The sequence below is a fragment of the Caretta caretta genome, chromosome 16, assembly GCF_965140235.1.
Source record: "Caretta caretta isolate rCarCar2 chromosome 16, rCarCar1.hap1, whole genome shotgun sequence".
Classification (NCBI taxonomy): Eukaryota; Metazoa; Chordata; order Testudines; family Cheloniidae; genus Caretta; species Caretta caretta.
Genome location: NC_134221.1, coordinates 12,334,043 through 12,361,257, shown reverse-complemented (window position 1 = coordinate 12,361,257; position 27,215 = coordinate 12,334,043). Strand labels below are relative to the sequence as shown.

At 46.6% G+C, this 27,215-nt stretch overlaps 2 protein-coding genes and 1 long non-coding RNA gene across 8 annotated transcripts in view; 2 read left to right on the top strand and 1 right to left on the bottom strand.

The window, feature by feature from the left end:
- Positions 1 to 131: 131 nt before the first annotated feature.
- NAIF1 (nuclear apoptosis inducing factor 1) lies at positions 132 to 6,426 on the bottom strand. 3 transcript variants are annotated; one of them, XR_012665276.1, is made up of 3 exons: positions 4,867 to 5,913; positions 1,859 to 2,568; positions 132 to 820 (listed from the first exon to the last, which is right to left on the bottom strand). XR_012665276.1 is itself a non-coding variant. In XM_075120555.1 (3 exons), the coding sequence occupies exons 2-3, from the start codon at positions 5,375 to 5,377 to the stop codon at positions 2,096 to 2,098; spliced, it is 984 nt and encodes a 327-aa protein (XP_074976656.1). In that variant the 5' UTR covers positions 5,378 to 5,422; positions 5,948 to 6,426; the 3' UTR covers positions 132 to 2,095. The 3 variants fall into 3 exon arrangements, 1 of the variants encoding a protein (XP_074976656.1); XR_012665277.1 differs by having other exon boundaries at positions 2,027 to 2,568; XM_075120555.1 differs by adding an exon at positions 5,948 to 6,426 and having other exon boundaries at positions 132 to 2,568; positions 4,867 to 5,422.
- Positions 6,427 to 6,509: 83 nt separating this feature from the next.
- The window catches only part of SLC25A25 (solute carrier family 25 member 25), a 35,051-nt gene continuing 14,345 nt past the window's right edge, over positions 6,510 to 27,215 (top strand). The window contains exon 1 of one of the 4 annotated variants that reach the window (XM_048822715.2): positions 6,510 to 6,823. In XM_048822715.2, the coding sequence (XP_048678672.1) occupies positions 6,578 to 6,823 (246 nt within the window). In that variant the 5' untranslated portion in view covers positions 6,510 to 6,577. Of the gene's footprint in view, positions 6,824 to 21,114; positions 21,821 to 27,215 lie in introns of those variants that run through there. The other 3 variants (XM_048822717.2, XM_048822716.2, XM_048822718.2) reach the window with 3 other exon arrangements.
- On the top strand, positions 7,461 to 12,999 carry LOC125623403 (uncharacterized). The gene is made up of 4 exons (XR_007352991.2): positions 7,461 to 8,118; positions 9,262 to 9,391; positions 10,575 to 10,638; positions 11,879 to 12,999. It is a non-coding gene; the product is annotated as an uncharacterized LOC125623403 (long non-coding RNA).

Below are 27,215 nucleotides of genomic sequence, written 5' to 3'. Positions count from 1 at the left end.
GGTTAGTCTCTAAGGTGCCACAAGTACTCCTTTTCTTTTTGCTTAACTTTGGTATTTCCCGACTTTTGAGTCCTTTTCTGCCTTGTGTCATATTTTTTTCCCTATGGAAAATACGGATATACTGAGAGCGATTTACCAAAAAAAATCATTTTTATTAAAAATTCATATTGGTATTCATATTCACAAGTGACGTAAAACCAAACAGATATGATGCAGTGTCTGTTTTAAAAATAAACTGCAACTGAGTCATTGATTTGATTCCACAGGGTTTGAGAGAAACAAGCCAAGAAAATTGTACTGATGTGGTTAGATGGTGAACAAGGTGGGAAAGCCAGTGATGGTGCTTTTCTGACTCAGGAGTGGAAGACTGAATGAATGGGTGAAGGATCTTCCATGGGCCAAAGCTTTCAAACAACACTGTTCATTATCCCTTCCTCCTCCTTCCAAGAGACAGTTGAACTACCAATAAAATAAAGGTTATTAAATATAGCAATATCCCATGTACTGGTCGGTTAAGGGCCCCATCAATATTTCCATCATAGAAAGATATATTCAGGGGTTTATAATTTAATTGTGCACATTCATTCCATCATGAATTTCAGCTCACTGCTTCTCAGCCCTACAGAGAGTTCAACAGCAAACTTAACTCAGCTTTATAAAGTTCAATTTTAACAGTAATATTTGGCAAGTATTAATCCGTAATTTTGACTCATTGGTTCTGCAAGTGGGGGGGGGGCAAGAGGAAGACATTAACAATAAAATTATTATTTTTTTAAACAAATCAATCATCTTCTACACATGTTGAGGTGAAGCTTTTCATCTGAAATAAAAAAAATTCATTTATGAAGTTGGTACATATCTATAACAACCACATTCACACTATCAAGTCAACTGCCTAACTGCTCTTACTTAGTTCCGGGCCCCAAAAGCCAGAACAGCTCAAAAAGGAGGAAGGGTAGTAGGTGTGAAGGATCATTTTTTTCCCAATATAATCTTAAGAAAAAGGTTTGGGGCCAAATCCCATAGTCCTTAGGCAGTCAAAATGCCTACTGAAGTCAACTGTATATTGACTAAAGACAACAGAATTTGTTTCTAATGCCTTAAAAATACAAAATAAATGACAAACTGTAAACAAAAACCAACCTCCCTCCCACACTGTTGAAATAGCAAGTAGTTGACAAACTCACACAAGCAAAGACTTTTAGATTTATGGCTCTGCTGAAAACTCCATATTTTCCCCACCTTGTTGTGGTAACATACTGCACAGATTTCAAACTATACTGCAGTACCTAGTCCACTGGTTTCATCTGTATGTAAACCTACCCGAATGAAATTCATATTTATTCATTCTCTTAACTACTATGAGACATTTAATACACATGTAAAAACACCTCTGCTAGGTTTGGATGAAATTCAACACGGTGCAGAAGGCCAGCATGAGGTCTATGCACCGCTATTTTGAGAGCTAAAGTGGGACTTCCGTGGGATTTAGGTTGTCGACAGGCCTTGTGCAGGTCCTCTGTACAGGGCTGACTTTCACCCTTAGAGAGCAGCATCCACAAACCTCCAGCACAGAGATGTGGCTGCACCACCTCAGGTACCATATTATTACTCTACAAATGTCCAGCAAGAGACTGGACTGCATTAGCTCCTCTGTACTATCTGGGTACCTTCAAAGATGAGCCATGCCTGCAAGACACTCCGTGTGTTAGAAGCCAGTTAAAGGCTGTATGTCTTGGGAAGAGGTGTCGTTTTTTAAGATAGAAATAAAAATAATTGTCTTTTTAGAAATCTATATGGAAAAAATATTTTTCTTTAAAAAAAAAAAAAAAAAAAAACCAAATCCAACAACACTAACTTCCAAGTTTAATCACATATCCTGGCTGCCATCCTGGATGTTGAGTCCACAGAAGCAGATAGTGCAGGATCATCACAGAAAAAGATGCTGTCCAGGAACAGCTTTTGACCCCAGAGGACGGGAACTCAACCAATCCACAATGACAAGAGAAGATCTTGTCCCTCCTACCTCTGACCCAGTGTGTCCAACAGCAGCAAATGTAGCTCTTTTGAGAGAAGAGTCCAGTCAGTCCCTATTTCATTGGATGATGCCATCTTGTTGCCCATTCTGGGCCACATGGCTGGGGTCAGCAGTTACCGAAGGATTGGGTGTATTACTTTGCAGGAATCGACGGAAGTCCTTGATCATGGGGCGTAAGATCTGGATGAGGGCACTCAGAGCAGCCTGGGTCCCTTCCATAGCCTGCGCCTGACGCTCTTGTGCGCATGCCTGCACCTCCTGAGAGCGACGGATCATCTGCAGCAGGTCATTTTGCTGTTCCAAGTGCTGGGCGATCTCCTTCACATGTAGGTTGGTCACTCGCTGCTCCTGCAGGAGCTTGGCTGAATTTAGGGCAATTCGGCTCTTCAGCTCCTGGGGTTTCATGGATGCCTCAGCTTGATGTGCCATCATCTCCAAGGGTGCTTCAGCAGTAACAGTTGTGGGAGCCTCTGTCGTGCAGTACTCCACCACTCCATCCTCCAGACTATGGTAAGTTGTCTCTGCAGGAACTAGGCACAAATGAAAAGAAAAGTCAGAGGCTGCAGCTCTTTGGGTGAATGTCTACAGCAGGGGTTCTCAACCTTTTTCTTTGTGAGGCCCCCCCAATATGCTATAAAAACCTCCATGGCCCCACATGTGTCACAATAACAGGGTAGCAACAGGGCAACTGCCTGGGGCCCCAAGCCACAGGAGCCTCCACAAAACTACATTGCTCAGGCTTTGGCTTTCTGCCCAGGGCCCCGGTGAGTCTAATGCTGGCCCCACTTGGCAGCCCCCCGAAACCTGCTTGTGGCCTCCCAGGGGGCCTTGGACCCCTGGTTGAGAACCACTGGTCTATAGAACACCACTAACAAATGTAAGTGCCAGGGGTTTAGTGCAGGGGTGGGCAAACTACGGCTCGCAGGCCATGTCAGATTAAAACAGATTAAAACGTCTGTCCCTTTAGCTCCTGCTGGGGAGCAGGGTCTGGGGCTTGCCCTGATCCATGCTGCTCCCAGAAGCAAAGGCATATCCCCACTCCACCTCCTACACGTAGGAGCAGCCAAACGGCTCCGTGTGCTGCCCCCGACCCAAGCGTCACCCCCACAGCTCCCATTGGCTGGGAACCGTGGCCAATGGGAGCTGCAGGGGCGGCGCCTGCGGACGGGGCAGCACGCAAAGCTGCCTGGCTGCGCTTCTGCGTAGGAGCTAAAGGAGGGACATGGTGCTGCTTCCAGGAGCTGCTTGAGGTAAGCACCGCCCAGAGCCTGCACCCCTGACCTCCTTCCGCACCCCAACCCTCTGCTCCAGCCGTGATCCCCCCTCGCGCCCTCTGAGCCCCTCGGTCCCAGCCTGGAGCACCCTCCTGCACCCCAAACCCTTCATCCCCAGCCCCACCCCAGAGCCGGAGCCCTCACTCTCCCCCGCACCCTAAACCCCTGCCCCAGCCCAGAGCCTCCTCCCACACCCCGAACTCCTCATTTCTGGCCCCACCCCAGAGCCTGCACCGCCAGCCAGAGCCCTCACCCCCTCCCACACCCCAACCTCGATTTCGTGAGCATTCATGGCCTGCCATACAATTTCCATACCCAGATGTGGCTCTCAGGCCAAAAAGTTTGCCCACCCCTGCTTTAGTGCCTGCCTAAGGAGAAAACAGAGAAGTATGTGCATGTAGAACACTAAAGAAGAAAGCTAGTCCTACAGAAGACTGATCTTTCCTGATCTGGATCTGTCCCCAGGCCTGTACAGTGCAGGGTCAAAAAGCGTACGGAATACTCCAGTATATACCTAGATACACCACTTCTCAACCCCCAGTTCAAGAGGAGCTGTCCAAGCGACATTAATAAATGGACACAAAGGACAAGTAAGAGATGAAATGGCATTGGTCAGAATGCCTTTGACTGCTCAAGTATCCATTAGAACATCTCCACAGACCCAGAAATAGGTTTCTAAAGACAGAAGGAATAGAAATGTACTTCCATCTTCCGTAACTCACAAGGGGGTGGGGGATGGAGGAAGCGCTGGGAGTAGCCACAGAAGACAAATCTATTAATCTCAGCCATTGCACGACAAAATAGGTTTCACTTATTCATCAGTGTAAAAACAGCTAGGTGCTGCTGTTTCAACTAGCAGATCTCTGAACATCTAAACATCAAAAAAGCTCTGTATAAACTAGCTTAACAAATATATATAGCCAGAGGTCTCTGTAGTTTCCTATTTTGCTCCATCCTGACTGAACAGCATGAGGATCCATTCAATGGGAAGGAAAGCATAAGAAAGATATCTGTGCAGATAACCATGTTCTGTGAGCTTTTATTCTGGTCTAGAAAGCTCAGTTTTCAAGTTTTTCCTTTCTCTACTAAGCCCCCTTAATCCATCTTTGCTCCCTTTTATAATTTGTTACCCCACTCATAAGCCTGAATCAGCTTTAATCACATACAACTATGCATAGCTACTAACCATCCTATGATACAGCCTTATAGTTATCCTCCAGAGGGAGGCTGGGGCAGCCTGTTTGTTGCAAAGGTGCATTGGGATGCCAAGTCCCCAAAAGGCTGTTTGGTTTCCTTGCTCTTAAGACTGACCTTGCTGTCAAACAGGGGTGGCTTTCAGTACCTGCATATCCTGTGCCTCTATAGCACCAGGGCTTATAGGGGTGCCATTTTCACTATATTGTAAAAGATGCCACGGTTTCATTTTGCTGCCCTTTTGAGGAATGGGGGCTGCTCCGCATGGGTAGCAGGGCCCCTTCTCACTATTCATGGGATAATTGCAGGGACGCCTGTATGGCCTTCTGATCCAGCACCTTCATCAGGGGCAGCACTCACTCTGGGTCAGGGTGACAGTGGTGGTGGAGGCTGCGATGGGTATCTCAGCACCATCCCCGGCAGTGCAGTCCCCAGTAGGCAGACTGATGATGGTGGCTTCTCCCAGCAGGTTGCAGATGCGCTGTTGCATGGGGGTGAGTATGACAGGGGTGGCTGTGGCACCAGTAGGGTCCTCGCCGTCCTGGCCCTCGCCGGCTCCATCCTGCCCTATACCGCCTCCTTCCATAGCAGCCCGGACCTGCGCCACCTTGCGCCGCACCTCAGTCTTGAGGTCTGACCACTTCTTCTTGACCTCCGGCAGCTCGCGGCGGCAGGTGGCCACGGCGTTGACGCGGCGCAAGATGTCGTGCCAGGCGGCGGCCTTGGTGGCCAGCGGGACCCCCGCGTTGAAGTGGTTGATGAGCAGGTGCTTGCCCCGCTCCAGCTCCTCCACGATGATCTCCACCTCCCGCTCCGAGAAGTTCATCTTACGCTTCTTCGCTGGGGGGGGCAGGGGCGATGCCATTGCCATGGGGTCACGGGGCTGAGGGTGAGATGGGGCTGGGGGGAGCCACTCCTGCAGGGGAGATGGGAGCTCAGAAGGTCTGACAGGGGGTGGGGGGAGGGGGGCAAAGTGCCCTAGAGGGGGTTGGAAGGGCAGGAGGCCTGAGAGGAATGGGGGCTGGGGGCCTAACAGGGAGCTGGGGGCCCAAAAGGGCCCTAGAGGAGCCTGGAAGGGCAGGAGACCTTAGAGGACCGGGGGGGGACCAGAGAGGGGTGGAGGAGGGCTACTAGGGGCCCTGAGAGGGACGTGGGGCCTAACGGAGGCAGAAGAGGGGTGGGACCCAGGGGCCCCGAAGACCTAACAGAGTCTGGTGATCTATAGGGCCAGGAAAAATGGGGGGCCCCAAGGGGCCTCACGGGCCCTGGGGCGCTACCCCCTTCAATAGCGAAAGATACGCAAATTGCGTACCGCGGCCACCCAGCAGGCCCCGTTAAACGGCCTCCACCCTGCGGCAGTGGCGTAATGGCTTCCAGAATCAGCCCCTTTCCTGCCTCGGCCCATTGGGCCCCCTGCTTGCCTGTCAGACATGGGTCTCACCTCCCGCCGCCAGCTCCATAATCCTATTGGTCAAAGGTGCTGCTTATCAGGAGTAGGCACCACCTTCCCTCAGCACCATTCCAAGCTGCAGGCCGGCATGCTGCCTGTCAAAAGGTGTTCCCGCCTCCAGGGGCCGCCGCCATAGTGTATTGGGTGCCGTTCCTGCCAGTCATAGTTAAGTACCCTCTGTTCTACCAGGCTATTGGATACATCCTCTGTCCGTCAAGATATAATACGGGCTCAGGCAGTCAGCGTCTCAGCCCATTGGGCCTGTTGTCACCTTACTCCACCTTCCGCCGCGGCTTTACCAATGGGAATCCTCCATCAATTTGAATACCGTCCCAAATCCCAGTTCCGGCGTGGGTGCCTCTGTATTCTGATTGGCTGAGGCGAAGGCGTGCGTGTGACGAAATGCAAACGCCCGTGATTTGATTGGCTCAGACGGTGGGGGTCCGTGGTGCGTCCGCAGTGCCGTCCTCGCGCCCCCTGCGACTATGCCTTTCCGAATGGCTACAAAAGGGTCACGTGGGCCATTAGCCTGGCGGCGCGAACCGGAAGCACGTTGTCACTTCCCTTCTGTGGGGGCGGGGGAGTCCCGCCATTTGCCGGCGTTTCGCGAGCCGCGGGAGGATGCCGGGTCCGCGGCGCTCTCTGGCGGTGAGCGGCGTGTTGTGCCCGTGCGGCTCCCCTCGGGCAGGAGCCGCGACCCCCGCCTCCGAGGCGGGCGGCCGGTCCCTGTGCGGGGGGCCCGAGCACCGGCGTCTTCACACCCTCTTCCAGAAGCTCGACGTGAACCGGGACGGCGCGCTCTGTGTGCACGACCTGGCGGTGGGGCTGGGGCAGCTGGGGCTGCACCGCACCGAGCGGGATCTGTGGGTGAGTGTGGGGGGCGGGCTGGGCTCGGGAGCTGCCGGGCCCCGGAGGGGAACGCACCAATGTTGGGTGGGGGGAGGGGCCGCCCCGGGGGAATGAAGGGCGGGGAGGGCGGTGGCGGTGGGCGGGGGGGAGGACGACGTCGTCGTACCCCATGGTGACGGAGTGAGGAAGTGTGGGGGAGGGAGCCTGCCCCATGGTGAGTGGCTAGGGAAGGGCAGGGGCATTGCCTCACGCTGAGGGGGGCGGTCTAGGGAGTGACGGGGAAGGAGGGAGTGATGATTGCCTCACGCTGAGGGGGGCGGTCTAGGGAGTGACGGGGAAGGAGGGAGTGATGATTGCCTCACGCTGAGGGGGGCGGTCTGTTGAGGGTATGCGCTCAGGTGAGTGACCGAGGAAAAGGGATGATTGCATCATGCTGGTGGGGGGGGGGGGGAGCGTGCCCCTGGGTGACTGGGGAAGGGGGGGATTGCATCATGTGGAGGCGGTGCATGCTTTGGGTTGAGTGATGGGCGGGGGGGATTTGCATCATGCTAAAGGGGGAGGTTTGGGGGGACGTGCCCCCAAGTGCGTGACTGGGGAAGGGGGTGTGTGCATTGCATCACACTGAGGGGGGGGGAAGCTCTGGGTGTGTAAGTGGAGGAAGTAGACGGCAAAGGGGTTGGCACCACACTGAAGGGGAGCTCTGGGTGGGTGGCCTGCACCGAGAGGGCAGTACCACACCTAAAGAACGCAAGGTCTTGCGGAGAAGTTGCATTCTGAGGCAGAGCCTCGGCTAGTTTGGGGACTGCAGAGGGAGACAGTTGGGGTCTAATTGAAAACAGTCCATGTGTGTATTTGGGGGGGACTATAGGGACTGATGGATGCAGGGCCTAGAGATGAGTAGGGTTTGGGGTTGTGTGGGAGGCCCTCTGGCACATAAGATAGTGTGGGGTGCATACAGACGGTGGTGGTAATGCTCTTTTCACGCTCAAACCCTTTTGTTTCTAAGGAGAGTACATCCTGGTCTGACTCTTGAGATTTTACATCCTTAGACAAATGGGGAAGTGTCTGGCTGTAATCCTGACAGAAAGTATTTTTCTAAAATAACTGGCTTACCTATGTATCTACCCTGCAGCTGCCATTCAATGTCTGCCTACCCCATGCTGATGTGGGGGCACAGCTGTGGCATCTGGTGGATGTTCTAGATACACTGTTACTTGGGAGCAGTGCATGCTGATCCTGTTGTGGAGGTTGCTCCTCCATAAATGTGCCTCTCCAAGCAGCTTTGGTTTTGGGGAGTGGAACCTCCCTGCAAGGTTAGTCTTGGGAGAGAAGCCCCACAGTTGCATGGCAACACTTAAGCAATATTATCCAATTGTGCTCCTGCCTCTTAGGGATGGCTTCTAGGGAATGCAGGATTGTGTATATGTGAGGAGACACACCTGCACTGCTTTGCTAAGGAGGTTTTCTTGTTTCCTAAAGGCAGCCCCATTCACTCTTGACACTGAAACTACAGGAATCTATTTGTCTTACTGTCTGTGAATCTGAATATTTGTAAACTGAACAGAAATTAAGGTTGAAAACATCACTTCAGAAAAAATATTTTTTTTCTCAACATAAGTATTCAGAAATTCAATCAAGGAGGATCCACTTAGGAAACAATAATAAAGGCATTGTAAAGTATGGCTAGACTCAGATCAGGTCATCTGAACAGCCTTAATTCTGTTCCCTTGTTGATGTTAGCCTTCCTGATGTAAACTCTATACTTAGTTTGTAAAATTTTTACATTAAATAGTTTCCAAAGCACTAAATCAGTTTTTGTAATAACTTTAAGGAGTTTGCAGCTTATGACGGAGGGTATATTACATTCAGCAGAGCTGGTGTATTTGTATAGCTAACATGTGGCATATATCAGATACATATTGCAGCACGTTGACTTTTACATGAGTCTCTGATATTGTGATATTTCACTCTCATGCCTCCATCTGTTGTTCATGTAAAACCCATAACTGAGGATACTAGGCTTACAAGGTCTGGTCCTGTAGGTACTGTAGCTGTATCTGATTGTCGCTGGAAGCATTTACCTTTGTGGATCAGTGTAGAGCCCTTGTACTTATTAGTGCTTTTTAGTTTTAAGTGTCCTGCACTGTGTGTGTGTGTCCATGTCCCTAAAGAACCCAGACTTCCTGAATTAGTAGTCTATAAATATGATCGGGCAGTGTAAAATTTCTGAAAGAGTGAAAGAAATAGTCTAGTAAAATGTATTTAACTTTTGGAGTCTCTTATAAAATGAACACTTGTGTTTTTAAAGTCCTCATGATCCTCAAACTCTTGCTGCGCTCAGGGTAGCGTTATGGAGATTGTTTGGGTGACTTTCATCCTTTCGTTCCTCTAGAATTAGACTTTCTAATGTTTGTGTATGAAAACAATATTCTCACAGGTGTTTTTTTTTTCCTAAGTGATATTTTCTTCAACATAACTTTTTGCCTGAGAATTACACTTTTTTGAAGTAAAGGGAAAGAATTCTTCAGTTACATGAAGATCTTGCCAGCTGCACAGATCCTGTGATGAAACAAACAAGCTGTGCAGGTATTTTGTTTTTGACTGTATCTGTGGGATTCTGTGTCTAATCCGTGATTCTCTGCACTGAGAAGCGTTTAGGTTCTGAAATCTAAGCTTAACATCAAACTATAAACCATCTGCATTTGCCCTCATAAAATGCCTGTCTAGCTGTTCTTCATGGGCACTGAGCTTCTTACTCTCTGGGAGAATTGTGTTGGTTCAAGCAACAGAACATTCTGTGCTCACATCTACATGCCTGGGCAGTTCAGCATGCAGGCCCTTTTCTTCCCTGGCAGCGTCGTTCTATCTGGCATCACATTTTCTAAGGTGTGTGTGTGTATGCATCTCACGTGAGATGAAAACCACCATATTGCAGGAAGCCCAGTGAGGAAATGCTCACAGGGGCAGGAATATATGCTTCTAATTGGGAAACAGGCTGTATGAACTCACTTTATCCAGCCTGTTCTTCAGTGAAGGCTCTTTCCTGTGTCAACACTGGGCTCACTTTCTCTCTCTCCCTCTTCTCCTGTCATTGCCATGGTTATCCCTATTCACTTTTTCCCCCACTAAAGAGAGTAGCCAAGTCTCTTCTCTCTAAAGCTGGGGCTTTTGGACATTCAGAGTTTATAAAGCGTATGCTAGGGTGTTGCACATTTCATAATTTATCCATTGGGGCAATATGTGCTTAATAAATGCATTAGCTAGGATGCAGAGTTTAAAATGTTGCAAAGCTTTGAGTATGTGAAAACAACCCTTCGGTAGGTCTGGTTGGAATATTTCCATCAAAATATAATTTTAATGAAAAATTGGATAAACTTCTGAGAGAAATGTTTCCTGTTTCCCAGATAGTTTATTAACTAGTCCCCCTCCTTTTCTCATTCTTAAAACTAGCCAGAAGCACCAGTATTAGTCAGGGTCAACTAATTTGGAGTCATGTTAAGGGACTATGTTAAGTGAAAATATTGTAATCCCCATGTCTCCAGACCCATTACCTGATGTCTCAAACTGCTCAAGAAAATTCTACTTGAGCACAAATTCACATTTGTGAAACTTCAGGTGGGTTAGCTGTGGTTCAGGCCTTGTCTGCACTATGGGGGGAGATCGATCTAAGTTAAGCAACTTCAGCTACTTGAATAATGTAGCTGAAGTCGATGTACTTGGATGGGGTCCATGCTACACTATGTCTCTGACGCTTGCGCTTCTTGTTCAGGTGGGGTACAGGAGTTGACGGGAGAGCAATCCGCAGTCGATTTAGCGGGTCTTCATTATCCCCTGTAAGTGTAGACAAGCACTCGGGCACCTAGCGTTCTTCTTTTCTACCATTTGTAATGAGTTGCAGGATTGGAGTACCACTTCAGTTTTTGTGGAGTGGGGGAGAGAATTACTCTTATGAAGAAAGGCTAGCTTCAACCTTAAATGTGGATTGGACTGATGTGTGTCTAATGTTAGTGAGTTTACAAACCCACTTGCCTTCATAAATGAGCTGGATTCTTGTAGTAACAACACTGATCTTTCAGAGTAGCAGCCGTGTATCTGCAAAAAGAAAAGGAGGACTTGTGGCACCTTAGAGACTAACAAATTTATTTGAGCACAAGCTTTCGTGAAGTGAGCTGTAGCTCATGAAAGCTTATGGTCAAATAAATTTTAGTCTCTAAGGTGCCACAAGTCCTCCTTTTCTTAACACTGATCTTGTGCTGAGTGTGTGCTGCAAACATTAAATCAGTGTAGGTTCCTGGGCAATACTCCAACTACCTCAGTTTTCTTTTGATGAAAACTTTCAGGTGTAGAAATTATTGTTGCTGCATAGTATTTTTGGTACAGAATAACTACTGCTTTCTATGTCAGAGGTGGCTGCATTTCAGTATATGGGGGGATGGAGTTGCATTACTATGGCATCTTTCTAGATCAAAGTTGCTATGTAAATAATGTGGCCTTATCCCTATGATTACTTTAAAACTATTCAGCCTATATTTCACCAAACCACTATCAATGACAGTATCACTAACCGTGTAGGATGATCAAAATACTGGTTTCAGTTATGTTCTGCTTTTCTAAATAATAGTTCATTCTCATTGGTTGGTATAAGACAAACCATATACTGTACTTACATCAAAAACTAAGATGTGAATTTAGCAACTAGATGTATATCTACACACATCTATATTTTCACTCACTCATGAAGGATCTCTGAGCTATTAACTGTATAGGGACCACTCCTCTATCACTTGATGGCAGCTACCTCTGGCATAAAGAGCCAGTCATTGTCTGAGCAACACTACAAAAGCTTTATAGGAGGGTAGGTGAAAAGTAACTTCTCCAATTGATCTACAGAGTGCTCAGATGGGAAACTAGTTTGACTTGCCTGGGTATTATTTTGGCTATTGCACTGGGGTTAAGCTCCCCATATTAAAAAAACAAAAACAAAAAACTCTCTATTTAAAAAGGCATGTTTTTATTGCTCATTCATTCATACTGCTAACAGTCATTTCTCCTACCAATCATAATCAATTGCAGGGCTGGAGTCTCCTTCCAAAAGTGCGCCTTTGCTGCTGAAATTAAAGCCAATTGAACTAGTGAACTGATGGGATTTATTGGCCAGCCACTTACATGCAGAGTTTGAAGTAATAAATCAGCTTGGTCTGCAGTAGTCTCTTCTGCGGTGGTGGAAAACCTCTTCACTTGGACTAAAGGATATTTAAGAAACTGAGTCAAGCACGGCTCCTTCTCTTCTCAGCCATGACCATCTGTTTGCCTCTGCTCTCTGTAACTATGATGTCCTCCTTGAGCCTGAGCTTTTTTTCTCTTCCCACATCTATATCAGCAAATCTGCCTGTCATCACCGCAGTGGCATGTTCCCTTTGTGATACTGCTTTAGTTCCACCTGTGTTGAAATCTTCATCTATTTTCATCTCCACTTTCCTTGACTATGGCAACTCTCTTCTCTGATCTCGTCAAGTACCAGCTCTCCCGATTCAAGCATGTGAGTTCTGCTCCCCTTCTCATGTGCACAAAGAAATGTGACTGAATTGCTCCAGCCACAAACTCCACTGGTTGCAGCTTGCTTCATGCTCCAGTTTAAAATCGTCTTTGTTTTATAACCCACCATGGACTTTTCCCCAAATGTTCTCAAATAACTTGTCTGTCTCTACTATTGTCTGTGTTAGTCTTTATCATTTGCCTTCTTGACTGTAGCTGCTACCATCCGGAGTAGTCACCTTTAATTTTCTGTCTAATCAGTCCTCCCTCTCCTTTCAGATCTTGTTACTAACTTTTAAATTTCTCTGTAATTGTTTAACCTTGCAAAATGTTTTGGGCTACAGTTTGTATTGATACCATAGAAAGCATGAGTATATTGTAAGTAATTTAGAGGTAGAGAAAGCAGGAAAAATTGTATTCTGTTCCAAGTAATAAAACAAAAAAACCCCACACAAATAAACAAAATCTGCCATCAGATGAAGATACCTGTAATAATAAATTTGGTGGGTCCAGTGAATGACAAAGGTCTGTTCAGTCATTCCACTGTTCAAACTGAAAGTATTAAGCACGGGATGATACCAGTAGGTGTTCTTTAACAGGCTACACTGTCTCTAAAATCCTGTGTATGTTTGATAAAATATATTTTACTATACATGTTATGAATCTTTCTGTGGCACTTATTACTCATGGGAGAATGCGGTGCCAAAAAGTTCTGTACACAATATTTTAAAATTTTGCATATTTTGTCAAAATAATACAATATAATCACACCTGTTCCAATTATTTTGGCAATTTATTTCAAAACACGTGTCTCTACTCCTGAGGGAAACTTTTTTGTTGTCTCTAACAATAGACAATAAAAAAGTTTCCCCCAGGAGTAGAGTGTTCAAGAACCCAGATTGTGTTTTGCTGTTATGCTTTTGTTGGGCACCTCAGTCTTGGTGTGTCATCCATGCCAGCCAGGCACATCTTGAGGGGGGAAAATTTTGCCCCTCCAGTCTCTCACCCACACCCCCTCTCTCCCTGAGCCCAACCCAGCTTCTAATTTAATTAATTCTGTGCAAATTCTGCCTTCCATAGTGGGGTAGAATTTCCACAGGAGTAACTGAGTGAGTTTTGAGGCATGTGTAACCTATTCATTCAACATTAACTTGACTAAGGGTTTTGCAATATGCATGAATTCAAACAAATTACAAATTGTTTCCTTTTAAAATGGCGGACTATAGTCTTTTGCTTGCTTTGAGATATTTACCAACAGTTTACTAACCATCCTGGGGGAGTATTGTGGATGTTCTGTATCAGTTCTGAGAGCAGTTTTTCATGTCCATGAAATTGTTCTCAAGCCAAGCTTAGTTTAGTACCTTTGACAGAGGTGGGCAAATTATGGCCCGGGAGGCTAGTCCCTGGCACCTCCCCTGCTGTTCTCCCTCCCACGCTGTCGCGCGGGCAATGGGGCTGCAAGCTCCTGCCGCTCTGAGCGGCAGGGTAAGGGGGTGGCGCATGCGTGCAACGGTGGGGGGGTTAGGTAGGGGGCAGGGGCTAGGCTGTTTGGGGGGCACAGCCTTCCCTATCTGGCCTTCCATAGAGTTTCGCACCCTGATGTGGCCCTCGGGCCAAAAAGTTTGCCCACCCCTGACTTTTGAGTATAACCTTCCTTGACCTGATAAGCAAATAGGAATACATTAGACGATCGCTAGGGAGTGGAGTATCTCTTCTTGTGTTGGTGGGTGGCTTGGTGAAATCTCTGCTCTTTTCTCATGTACCAGGACATCATGGCACCAGTTCTGTAGGCAGGTGGGCCGGAGTTTTTCTAGCTGTAAAAGGTATTCAGAAGCTTTGTGGGGAGTAGATGAAATACAAAACTCATACCGTGTTCCTCAGTTTAGGACCAAAATGAACGCTTGATAATCAGTCCAGAGTTCCTCACTGCCACAGCAAAACCTCCTTGCAGATGAGAAATGTGCTGATTGGCCTTGGGACAGGCAAATCTTCCAGTTTTGGGGTCATTCTATTAAAAGATTTGGCCAGTAGCCATGCAAGACAGGAACTGTGCTAGAGGGTTGGATTGTGAGAGTGCCTGTATCTGGGGAACTGCTTGGCATGTTCACTGTCTGCCTAGGTCACTCTGCCCTGACCCACAGAGCCAATGAGAAATTCAGTTGGGATGTAATGGGGATCGTCAATACTTAGGGTTCACTTAATATTGGTGAAAAACTTGAGCTGCACTTCTTGAGCTCAGTGCTGGCCACCCACAGGTTCATCTTTGTTGCTAGAGGTATAAAATACTGCAACATATGGCAAGCTATGCATTGTTGCTGAGAGTAGCCGGAGGAGAACTTTTAAATGCATAGATAGGAATTCCCCACCCCTCCTTGCCTAGTTAAATAAGCAGAGCACTTGGCACTCCAAGCAACATATGCAATACCTGGTGTCTTATGCTGGGATATCAAGGGGGGTCAGATGTCCTGTCTTAATTTGACATGTGATCCTGGAACATTCTTTCAGTTAAATAGATTGCTTGGTAGTCTGCACTTCCAGCAAACTGGAGAAGGCAGATGATGCTTATCAGGTGTCTTAAGCTGGAAGAAGCCTCTGCATTAGGTCCGGCCTGACCTTTGTGGGATGCAGAAGTAGCAATGACTCTTACATATGTGTGTGTGTTTTTTTTTAAATGTAAATAGCATGAAGTGAGGGAATGTAATTTGTAGAGATGTATTCTGCGTGTTACTGAGATGTTTTATTCCTGGTGGATAAAGCACGTTCTGGCTTCTCTACCAAATGGGGCAACTGCAGAGACTTGCTGCAAGTACAACCTACAAAAGGAAGTGATAGATCACAAGCAGCTACAGAATCAAAAACACGTGGCCTTATTCTATAGCCAATGGCAATGACCATGCCATGTGGGCATTGTTGGGTTTTTAGGACCTACTCCATGGAATAATGAATAATGGGTGAGGAGAACTGGGCAAACTAGCCCCAATGTCTGCTTTTGGGAAACTGCCTCTCCTAGTCCTGGCTGCAAGTGAGGACTGATGCAGGGAGTGGTGGTAGGAAACAAAATACTTATCAGAAATAAAGGTAGGCAAGAGCCCAAGATACAGGGCCACCCATTGGTACTCTTTCAATTAGGAAAAATAAATGAAAATAAAAAGTCAAGAACCTGCCTAAAAGTAAAACAGACTCCTAAATGGTTGAAATAGCTCTAAAACCATTTCAGTAAGGATTCAGAGTAAGTTTCACAAAATGGTGAGAGTTGGAGATCCATGCTGCCTATTTAGTATATTATAGCATCCAGGGTCAGCCTCACATGTTGCAGGTTAATATTTTACTGATGTCACCATTCACTGATTGTGCAGTCTCACTACAGTTGATGTCCACTGGCATGAACACAGCTGGAAGTTTGGGAAGTGTAGCATCTTTTTCCCCACATTGAAGCTCAGAAGTAGATAAGGTAACTGCAATCTACCCCCAGATCAGCAGGGATGTAAATGATGATGAAGTTTTTTCAAAGTCATCCATGAGCTAAAGCAAGTCACATGACCGCTTCTGACCACTATAGTGGGTTTCAGAAAAGGGTTCTGCAGTAGGAGCTCTAATCTGTTAGATTATGAGACACATGGGATGGCAGGATCCTTTGGTATCTGCATTGGACTAAATACATTTCCCTAAATGCTGCAGATTTTAGGAAGATCAGGACCTGTGCATTATTGCACCTCAGGAGCTGTGGGGGAATAAGCTTTTGGCTCAGGACTAGAGGGAGAAAATAACTTGATAGCTATGTTCCTGGGATTTAACCCACTACAGTTTGTAACTGGGAGTAGTCTGGGGTTTTAAGTTATTTGTTACTGGAGCAGGGGAGAGAACACAATTTTAATCTTGCATTGTTTAGTCTGCCCAGTCTCCTATCCACACTCATACTCCTCACGTGATTTGTATGACCTTATTGAGTACTCACTGTTCAGTGACCCTGACGGGCTCTATGTACCAACCCCCCTCATCTGCATTCTTCATACCCTTGTGTTTGGCACAGGCTCCCAGTTGATGATTTGCAATTATTTATCACCTGGAATGATTCATTTGAAATTGTAAAAAGAATTTATACCACAGAGTACCTTTCTGTACCTTTCTTTACAGGTATGTAGCAAGGGGACCAGTGTAGCATTTACGACACTGTGCCTTATATCAGCTTAATGCATTACTACAGCTAACTGTTAGAAGGTGTTTTTTGTACCACCCAGTTTAATTGCCCAAGAAGTAATGGCCAGAATGTCTGGTTTTAACTGCCTGATACAAGAAGCACTGCAGGCTGCATTTCAGCTCTGTCTCTGAAAAGTTCACATATTCAATCCTGTTAATTTTGCCAACAATTTCAATTCTAAAAGGTTGAAGATGACAAACAGTGTAACTTCTCCTACGCTGAGATCCACAGGGCTAATGCAGTATCACGGGGTTGCTTATTTGCAGCCAGTGCTTGTCCTCAGCTGAGTGTTTCGAATGGAGCTTTGAAATAAGATGGGTCACTGTTCATTCCTGCAGGGTCACTTGGGGAACTGGAGATGAGGGCTACTGTGGCTTCTAGCTCCTGGTGACTGCAGGAGGATGAAAGATGCCATAAAAAGCAATCCAGTCTGCAGCTCCCTTTTTTCCACCCCTCACATTCTTGCAATATTAGCTAGCTGGGTCAATGAGTTCTCCCTGAAACATCCTGCAAACTTCCTCAGTGAGGAAGCTGTTTTAAAAAACAGCGTGAAAAGGCAAATTCTCTGAGACTGAAGTTAACTCTCTATGGTTGGGTGGGTGGAAAGGGAAGGTGATTCATCTGGCACCCATCTGTGTGGGAAACAATAGGTCAAAGGGTTTCAAACTTTCATAGTGTGGGCCCAGTCTTAATAAATGGCTTACAAGTCACCTCTTTTTCTCCACCCTCATCACTTTCTTGTTGCAGAACATTCCTGTGGCAACTACAGTGATCACTCCCATGGCAAAGTAATATTGAGGAAACTATTGTATTTTTAACTTTTGTGTCCTAATTTAAAAATAGCCTAACCCTGCTCTTCCTTTCATCTTCCCCCTCCTGTCTGTACTGCTTTCTGTCCCCTGGGCAGAGTGCCTGGCTGCCTTGTTACCTTCTGCCCTGGACATTCCAGTCCCACTGGTGGCTCTGGTTCCTGAGGCTGCTCCTGTAGCAGTGACCCCCTAATAGAGGCAGCTAGGTTGGCTGCTTTTCATTTCCAGTTGCTTAAAGAGGCCCCTCCAGCTGCTTCTCTCCATGAGGAGCCTGGACTGCGGACCTGTAGAAGCAGCTGGAAACAAGGAGCGCCAACATATGTCCAGGCCACTTTCAGGGGACCATCAGCCTGGACTTCAGTTTGGGCATAGGTATAGCTAATGGGTATACATGGACCTCTGGCCAGTCTTGTCTTCAATATGTACTGCCATGGTCAATTTCAGTATGTGGCTCTTAGTTCTCTTCTGAGATGCACACATCAGGTTGGTGTCAATATTTGTTGCATATCTGAGTGGATTATAGAGAGTGTCTGTCACTTTTTGGCGCCTTGGGTAGAGCGGTGTTTTTGCTGAAGTCCCCAGTGCTATATGCAAATATCTTGGTGCTAGCTGAACCCCCCTGTAAACATCCTGCCCTTAACTGGCTTTATTTTTGTAACCCTAATATGAGGTTTTCTTCACTTGATATGAACAAAACTTTCTTCTGTTAAATATGGATTAGAAAAATCTACCTATGCATACAGCAGTCGATAGATTAGTACAGTGAAAGAATTCCAACAAGGCCTGATTTACTAAAAGGATGAAACCCAAAGGGGTTTGGCTAGGTTTCTACCCCAGAGCAATAATGTCATCCCTTGCACAAGACCAGCAGTGTGCCTAGCTCTGCACTAACATAGGAAGATACAGTCCCTGCCAAGAATTTTACAGCCTATCTTCAGCAGGAAACAATGGAAATACTGGTGTTTAACTTTGTTGTCTGTATGAATGGGCCTTGCTGAACAGCAAATCAGAACTAGAAGCCCACTGTCCTCACATCTTCTCTTGCAGGCTTAGACATTAACAGGAAGGTTGGTTTGCAAGAACTGTTACTCAGTTACTCCAGCCAGGTTTGTCCACCTTAAACACCCCCCCCCCCCCCGAATAGTTCATTGCTTGGGCTGAGAGAGCGTGAAGAACTCTGACCTAAAAGGAAAATTTAAGGAATTTAAAACGGGTCTGATATAGAATGATTCTTTCAATTTATGTTTATAAATTGTCATTGCTGTATTACTCTGTCAAGGAAACCTGCAGCTCGGATTTTTACAACGTCCGAGGCCTAAAGAGTGGTCTAACTTTTGTGGCAGTACGATGCTAATATTTTAAATGGCTGTATATAATCTCCCTGCTTTCTTTTAACTTGTGGAACAGTTATTGGGTACCTTTCCCAGCTGTGAGGAAGAGGTCTGTGTAAGCCTGAAGGCTCATCTCGTGCTCTCTCCTTCCCCCCTCCCCGCCCCCAAACAGAAGTTGGTTCGCTAAAAGACGTTACATTATCCACCTTTTCTCTCTAAAGTCCTGGGACCATCATGGCTACAACCAGACTGCTTAGTCAAGGCATTACCAAAAAATGTATTCTTCCTGCTCCCACTTTTTTCCTGTAGACTGTTCTGAGTAGATTAAATCCAAACCACAATTTTCTTGTGCCATTCTTTGACTGTGGTAGGTGTGTAGTTTGCCCAGCAAATTCATACTCTGTATCACTTCTTCTTTACTTCCTAACCTCTCTCTCCTGGTCTCCTTTAACGCAGAGCCAGTAAAAAAAAAAAAAAAATCACTTAGCAAGGGGATGCTGTGGAGTCACAAGGCCTGTACATTGCACTTGAGACTCGGCAGATATGCTTGTAATGTGAAGTCTCCTGTACACTTGGAGAAGACCAGCTTCAGACTTGAGCTTTTTTTCCACTTTGCTGCATGATCGTACATGACTTGAATTATTACATAAGTGATTAAGTCGACTTGTAATGTTCATAAATACATAGATGCATGCACATCCTTACAAGCTCATCTGCAAAATAGCTTGCCATTTCTTACAGCTTATAACTGCTTTGCAAACTTTTGCTGCTAGTTTCACACAGAGCATCTGCAGAATTGTATAACTTCCTGGGCTGTAAATGACTCTAGTCCTAATAAGGTAAAACGCTGAAGATAGATCACCACAAAGGAAAATCAACTATATACAATAAGCAACTTTCCCTCCTCCCTAGGAGGTTTCCAGGATTATTCTTCCCAAATCCATTCTTCCTTTGTCCGGCATTATCTTTGGCTATGCTAACAATTTTCCAGGATCCAGAGGATAACACTTTAATTTGCATTAAATAAAGAGCTGCAACAACTCATCTTTAATACAGCAGGTCACTTAAATCAAGATGAAGCATAGCATGCTGGGACCTATAATCTGAGTCACATTCCCATATTAATACTTTTGTAGTGGCTTTCATCTGAAGATATCAGACCATTTTACAGTTCAGAATAGAAACCAGAAATCTCTCTTCCCAATCCCCTGCTGTATCCACTAGACCAGGGATAGTAAATAGGCGGACTGTGGGCCAAATCCAGACCACCATATGCTTTTGAACAGACCTCGAAACCTTTTTATTTTACTTTATTATAATCATTCTTGGTGTGTTGTTGTTTTTCTCTGGAATCTGGACCTTGACCAAAAAAAAAATAGACTATCCTCACACTAGACCATGCATCCTCTCATAGGACCATTTAAAGGCCACATCATAGAACTCTGGCTGAATTTGACTAGCAGGCTGCACTTTAACCCACATGTTAAAGCCTGTGGAAAGAGAAGTAGCCATGAAGGCTTAGTAAATATGTCATGGTATCCTAGTTAAAGCCACATGCCTGAAAAGTAATGCAGCACCAAGTAGCTAGTGTACTACGGATGAGACTATTATAGTCTAGCTGCATGCCCCCCTTCCTTTAGAACAGTGGCTCTCAACCTCAGACACAAGAGTCTGATTTGTCTTGTGTACCCCAAGTTTTACTTCACTTAAAAACGTACAAAATTAGTCATAAAAATAAGTGTCACAGCACACTATTACTGAAATACTGCTTTTTCTCATTTTTACCATATTTGGAATATAAATATTTTACTTACCTTTCAGAGTATAGAATTACAGAGCAATAAAAACAAATCATTGTCTATGAAATCTTAGTTTGTGCTGACTTCGCTTTTTATGTAGCCTGTTGTAAAACAAGGCAAATCTAGATGACTTTATGTCCCCGTCCCCCCGGAAGACCTCTGACTACTTCCAGGGGTACACGTACCCCTGGTTGAGAACCGCTGCTTCACAGGTCAATTCAGTTGTGGCTAAGGACCACAGGTCTCTAAGCTTATAAAGAGCCGTCTGCTCTACTAACAAAGGATATAGATTCAGCCACAGCTGCTGAGTCATCATCAGGTATGTGTGATTCCTGTCCTCCTTTTCCGGTTTCTGTATGATAAAGTAACCACGTCAAGGTTGTGGTTTAGATGCCCAGAGCTGGCGTGTGGTTTTTGTTTGTTTGTTTTGTTTTTGTTTTTTGAATATAGTCCTCTCCAACCCTGTTGGTACCTGGCTAATCCAGCCTCATTCTGCGGGCCGCAGTCAGCACTTCTTTGCAGGACTATCTGGCTGCATGCAAAGAAATCGTCTGGTTGCGCACACGTCTATTGGGCTAAGATTGCTGGTTTGAATAATGCACACGTTAGTGTCGGGAGAGGTGATTGGCTGGGCACTGCTGCAGTGAGAATGCAGGCTGGATACTCAGGGTTTCGGCTCACTTGATGCGCGTTAGATGAGCCAGGGAGAGCCTAGGTTAATTGGTAGCTTTGAGCAGCTTCCCAGAGTGAAAGGGTCCATTTTAGCTTTTATATTAAGCTCAGCATCTTGGCTTTTCTGTCCAGGCTTCCTCTAAAGCTCAATATCTTGGGTTCTCCGTGCCAGCGCTCTTGAGCTTTGTCTGTTGCCACCAGCTCTGAAGCTCTTGTACAGTGAACTGCTTATCAGGCCAGGCACGACAGCAGTAACAGCAATTTCAAAAGGCAGGAATCGGCGGCAGGAATAGTCTGTAAAGCAACCGAACCTCTGGAGTTGCCGGCTTGAATCTCTTTCTGGCTGCTGTGCGGAACGGATTCCCAGTTTGGAGGGCTTGGTATTGCAGTCACATCCTTGGCAGCAGGCATTCACTGATTGCAGGGTTTCTTTGACTGGGACTTTGACTGGAGTAGCAATGCTGCAGACCCTCTGGCGTTTTCTGTCCAACCTGTTTACCAGGGCCATGTGCCAAGGTCCTGCAGAAGGAAAAGAGAATGAGGCCAGAGAGACGACCCCAGGGGACCAGGGGCCAAACCTATTGGGGAAGCCACAGGACAGAGGGGCTGATCCCACTGAAAGGAGACCAAGTATCTTACTGGTGGTTGGACCCGCAGAGCATTTTCCAAAGGTAACGGCACTTCTGAGGTTCCTGAATAGGGGCTGGCTTGCACTGGGTTGCACGTGCCTGGCCTACTGGAACAAAGGGTGTTGGGGGAGATGAGGGAGTGTGAAAATGGAGTTCCCTGAAGGGAGGGATGATGTGGGTGGTGGGAGGGGGGCTGGCAAGGAGGGAGAGTGATTCTGGGTGTGGGCTTGCTAGAAGTGTAAGTGTATGGCAGACACTTCCCCATCTCCTTTCTCCTATCAGGGAAGAGGTGTAATGAGCTGCCAGTAGTTCCTGCTCGCTTGCCCGCCCGCCCGCTCCCCCCCAAATCACAAAATATTTTGAGGGCTGACCTCTCCAGGGAAACTGCTTTGGGAGCAAGATGAAATGTTGGAGCCCAAAGGTTCCTTGGCAACTGAAAGAGGAGGCTTAGTTCGAGAAGGCAAGGAAAAGTAATATGGGCTAATAGTGGTGTTTATGTACCTCCACACCTGCACTGGGGACTGGTTAAGGGTTAAGAAATAGTCTAGTAATTTGGCGAGGTGGGGCGATGCCTCGGGAGATGCAAGAGAAACCAGGGTATTTTGAGCAAGCAAGAGCCTGACAGCATTAGCTAAATGGCGCACAGAGCTGGAGTCTGTCAGAGGCAGGAGGATTTACACCTTGGAAACGAAGAATAGTTTCCTAGGAGAGGATAGGGAAGGGACACTGTAACTGGAATGAAGACTGAAACTTCCGAGGAGGGGGAGAGTGGGTATGGGGGGCAAGTACAAATACAATAGATACAAGGAATCTCCTTTTGTTCTCCATCTGGGGCAGCTAGACAAAGGAGGTTGAGCAGTATGTTAATGTACAGTAGCCTGGGATCATGTGACAGAATGGGCTGGGTCCGATTTTACTTGTAGAAGTTAATGTGGCGGTGGGGAGAGAAGAGCAATGATTACATATGGTTTGTTACAGAGGGAGTGGCTGGGGAAAAAGGGGGCAGCCAGGTACAATCTCTCCAAGTGATGGGAGCAGGGGAAGGGAAGAATGTTGAGACAGATGGGGGGGGCAGCAGGGATAATGATAGGTGGCTTTCAAGGTCCAGTTTACCAGGCAGGGAACTAGGTATAGATGCTGTTGTAAAAGCTCTCCAGTTACAAGAACACGGGTGAACAGGCTGGGATTATGTAGTGGAGGCGATTGTAATCTTTTCTGCCTTGGATTGAAGCAAGCAGGGCTGAATTTGTGGCTCTGGTTCCACTGGATGGGGACCGTCCCTGCTTGGGCCTGACTGAGAGAGCTGCAGGGACTTATTCCTCTTTGCTGGTTGTCCGGTGATGGGACCTGGGTACCCTTCTGAAAGGATGAATGGAGAGAAGATAGGAAGGGGATGGACAGAGAAGCCAATGATGAGTTAAAGCAGGCTGTGAGGGGAAGCCTGGAATGAGTGGGATTAAAGATCTCTAGTGTATCTTCTAAGGGAATAATGGGTCCTCTGCCTATGAGAGGATCAGTCTGCCTCTCCAGATCAATGTACCCTTTTTGAGAGTGGGGGTGAAGCTGAGGTCTGTTTAATTCCTTCCCTGTCTGACACATTCCCATGACCTTGGGAGGCTGCTTCCTGACAGTGGGGAGAGAATTAACTCAATCTTGAAATCTCTGGGAGGGTGGGGATGGGGAGAGCCTAGCTCAGCACTAAGGGGCTTCTCATTTTCCTTTGCTGTCATGTAGGGGGAACTTTTGTCTGGTGGTTAGAGGCTGAGATATGGGAGGCAGAGGCGGGTTCTATTCCTAACTCTGCCACTGAATGTCTGTGACCTTGGGTGAGTCATCTAATTCCTCTGTGTTCCCTTTGTAAAAGTGCCTTGAGCTCCTCAGCTGCTATATAAGTATGAAATATTTAGTATGCCTGAGAGCTAGATGCTGTGATGGCTTCATTTGTACGACCAAACCTGATGTTAAGAAGCAGATTCCATAGTCCAGTGTGAACTGCTTCTGTTTATCCCCGTGGTCCTTGCCTTACAGCTGGACAGGCTTTGCTGATTTGTTGGCTACATGGAAGTGCTTATTGAAGCATCAGGCTGTTTTTCACCCACATGTATGTAAAATGTTGATGGGCATGTGATGTGCTGGCATGCTTACCAGGTGTGCACAGCAAATTCCTGCCAATCACACCAGGATCTGTCACTCTTGACCTGGTTGTCATGAGTGGAAGAGGTCAGCTCTCCTGGAGTTTAGTTACCTTCATGTGAAATATTTATCTTTTACTTCCCCCCACCCTGTAGCCTTGGCTCGCTGCTATTGTTCTTTAGTTTGCTGTGGACTGTATTGAATTAACAAATGATTAACTGCCCTCTTCCCCCATTTTGTATCCCTGTCCACTCCTTGACGTTTGTGTCCTGTTAGGACTTTCTGTCCTGTACAATTAATTATATTCCACCTTCCAGGAGTGAAAATACAAAATCAAAAGAAATTACCAATCAGGACCTATTTATTCCTTTGCTGAGCGATAGTCAGACACAGTGGATCTCAGACTGGTCCGGGGACCAGCAGTGGTCCACCAAGCTGCTTGTGCCACAATGGGAAAACACATTAGCCTTCAAGCTGATATTTCCAGTGAGCTGTGGCCCAGTCCAGCACTTAGGGCTAGTCTACACTAGAAGCGCTACATAGGCACAACTGTGCCAGAGCAGCTGCGCTGCTGTAGTGCGTCTAGTGAAGACGCCCTATGCCGCTGGGAGAGAACTCTCCTATCAGCAGAATTATTCTACCTCCAGAAGAGGCGGTAGTTATGTGTGGACGCCACATAGGTCAGTGTAACTTGTATAGCTCGGGGGTGGCTTTTTCACACTCCTGAGCGACATAAGTGATATCTACATAAGTGGTCGTGTAGACCTACCCGTAGTATTTCCAGAGGCTTTTTTAACCTGTTAAATTAAAAACAAAACCCTCTGTCCTAGTGTAGCTGTCTCATGTCTCTGGGCAGATGTGTTTTTGTGTAAATTCAACCATGGTCTGATTAGTGGAGGGCGCTAAAATTGGAGGTGACACAAATGCACGGGAGATGGACATACCCTCAGGTTCTAAAATAAAAGACCTGCAGCAGGACTGCGGTTGGCCAGGTCAGCTGTCTTGGGCTGTGGGGCTAAAAATAGCAGTGTAGACATTTGGGTTGGAGCCTAGGCTCTGAAACCTGGCAAGTGGGGAGGGTCTCAGGGAGCAGGCTCCAGGCCATGCCCGAACATCTACACTGCTATTTTTAACTCTGCAGCCTGAGCCCCGTGAGTCTGAGTTAATTGACCTGGCCTCAGAGACTCCCTGCCGTAGGGTTTTTATTGCTGTGTAGACATATTCTAAGTAACCAGGAAAGATTTGCACTAAGGGGACTTCAGATAGTTCAAGGGCTTGCTCCCTAATGCCAAGCTTCTGCCCAGGGAGAGGAAATAAATAGCATGGATATCAAATAGGGCTATGCCCACATGCTCAGGGTTTAGCTGATCACCATATTTGGGGTCGGAAAGGAGTTTTCTCTCAGGGCAGACTGGCAGAGGCCCTGGGGGTTTTTCGCCTTCCTCTGCAGCGTGGGGCACGGGTCACTTACTGGAGGATTCTCTGCACCTTGAACTCTTTAGACCACAATTTGAGGACTTCAGTAGCTCAGACATAAGTTAGGGGTTTGTTACAGGAGTTGGTGGGTGAGATTCCGTGGCCTGCGTTGTGCAGGAGGTCAGACTAGACTATCATAATGGTCCCTTCTGACCTTAAAGTCTATGATTCTGATACATTCATCTTGTCACCTTAATACTGTCCTATATCCTTTTCAGGTAATCAAGATCTTGTGTTTCACCTGGGAATGCTTGGGATGAGGCATTCACAAGCGGCTCTCTATCTTAAGAGGCGCACAAGAGGGGGAAGTCATGAGAATTGCTGGGATGAGGATACTCCTGCAAGTCACAACATTAATGAATGCAAACTTGGTCGTGCGTTCTTTTGTGGTGGTCTTCCAAAAAATATGTCCCCTGTACACAGGAATGCACAGACCAACAGTTAACATTCAAATAAGATGTTGCAACTGGTAACTGACAGGAGGATTTGTTTTATTATGCCAAGTGCTGTTTATGAATGATTTGAAAGTAAGCAAATTAAGGTCAGTCCTTTGTAGCCAAAGAAAGCTGGATCTAGGCAGTGCTTTTTCCAGGGCAGGGCTGGTCTCGGTGGGAGACAGCTGCGGGGAGTTCACTGCAAGAAAGGAGTAGGTATGGATCTGTCACATGACTGTTACCTCCCCGTCTCCTCCATCCTGCTATCTGGAAAGGAAATTGGTGGAAGGGATAGTTTACGTAGGAGTAAGACAAGGATACTTCAGAGTTTCACAGTGAAGCAGTAGTAGAGCCCGTTGGCCTGAGGTAGGTGTCTTGTGTAGCTTTCACTGTATTTCTAGAGTCCAAGTAGTTGAGTCATTGCAGCTCAGCCTCACATATTGCAGACGTATGGAGAGTGGGCTGGACAGTGGCACTGCCGAAGTTTCCAAAAGGCACTCGCTATCCTTGGCTTCATTGTTCAAAGGATGTAGAAATCAGTTCTCAGTACCACAGTAACCCAGGTCTCCTATACTTTACAGAACAATTTGTTTTGATACTTCTAACCTTCCAGCTTCTTGAAATGGAATCTAGACACTTGATAACTGCACACACTCCTGCTTTGCATTCATCTCTGTAAATGCAGTTGCTGGTGTAAACTCAAGGTGCACTCCATCTCCTCCTCTTAGTTCATTGTGCGGTAACTAATATCTTGCTTAAAAATGGCTTTCTTGCCTGCCCTCCTCTTCTCTTATCTACTTTGACGTAGGATGGTGGGCGTTTCTTCCCTGAAACGCACGGTTTTGTCCATTTGTCTCCCACTGCCAAGTGTAGGTGGATTTCATTGGGAAAAGCTGCATTGTGCTGTCATAGCAACTGTGGTGTCAAGCGGCTGTAACAAAGAATGACGTCTGGGAACCCAGGAAAGCGTGCGTGTATGGTGATGGTGGGGGCTTCTCAATCACTGTGTAGTGGAGTAGGTCTCAGATGGGAAAAGCCAGTTCAGTGGGCCTTGTAGGAGGCATTTGCCTTTGACTCTGTTGGGCTGACGATTGTAGCAAAGATTGGTCTTTGGGAAAGAGGGGTGCGCTGTTGGCTTGTAAATCACACAAGCTTCTGCAGCTGATCTCTAAGAGGATCTGGATTTGGTGAGAGGATCCTGTTCTGTGTGCAGACAGACGTCAGAGGGGAGTAGGTTAAGCCTGATTAGGTAATAGGGAAATAAAGGGGCACAGTGGGGTGAGATGCTGGGGGAGGGGTTAAGAAAGCTGTAGTATGGCCAAGCTTTTGGGAGCTGAAGTTGGGGAGAATACTAAACGTTGCTTAATAGATCATGACTTGCTTTTGTAAATTCC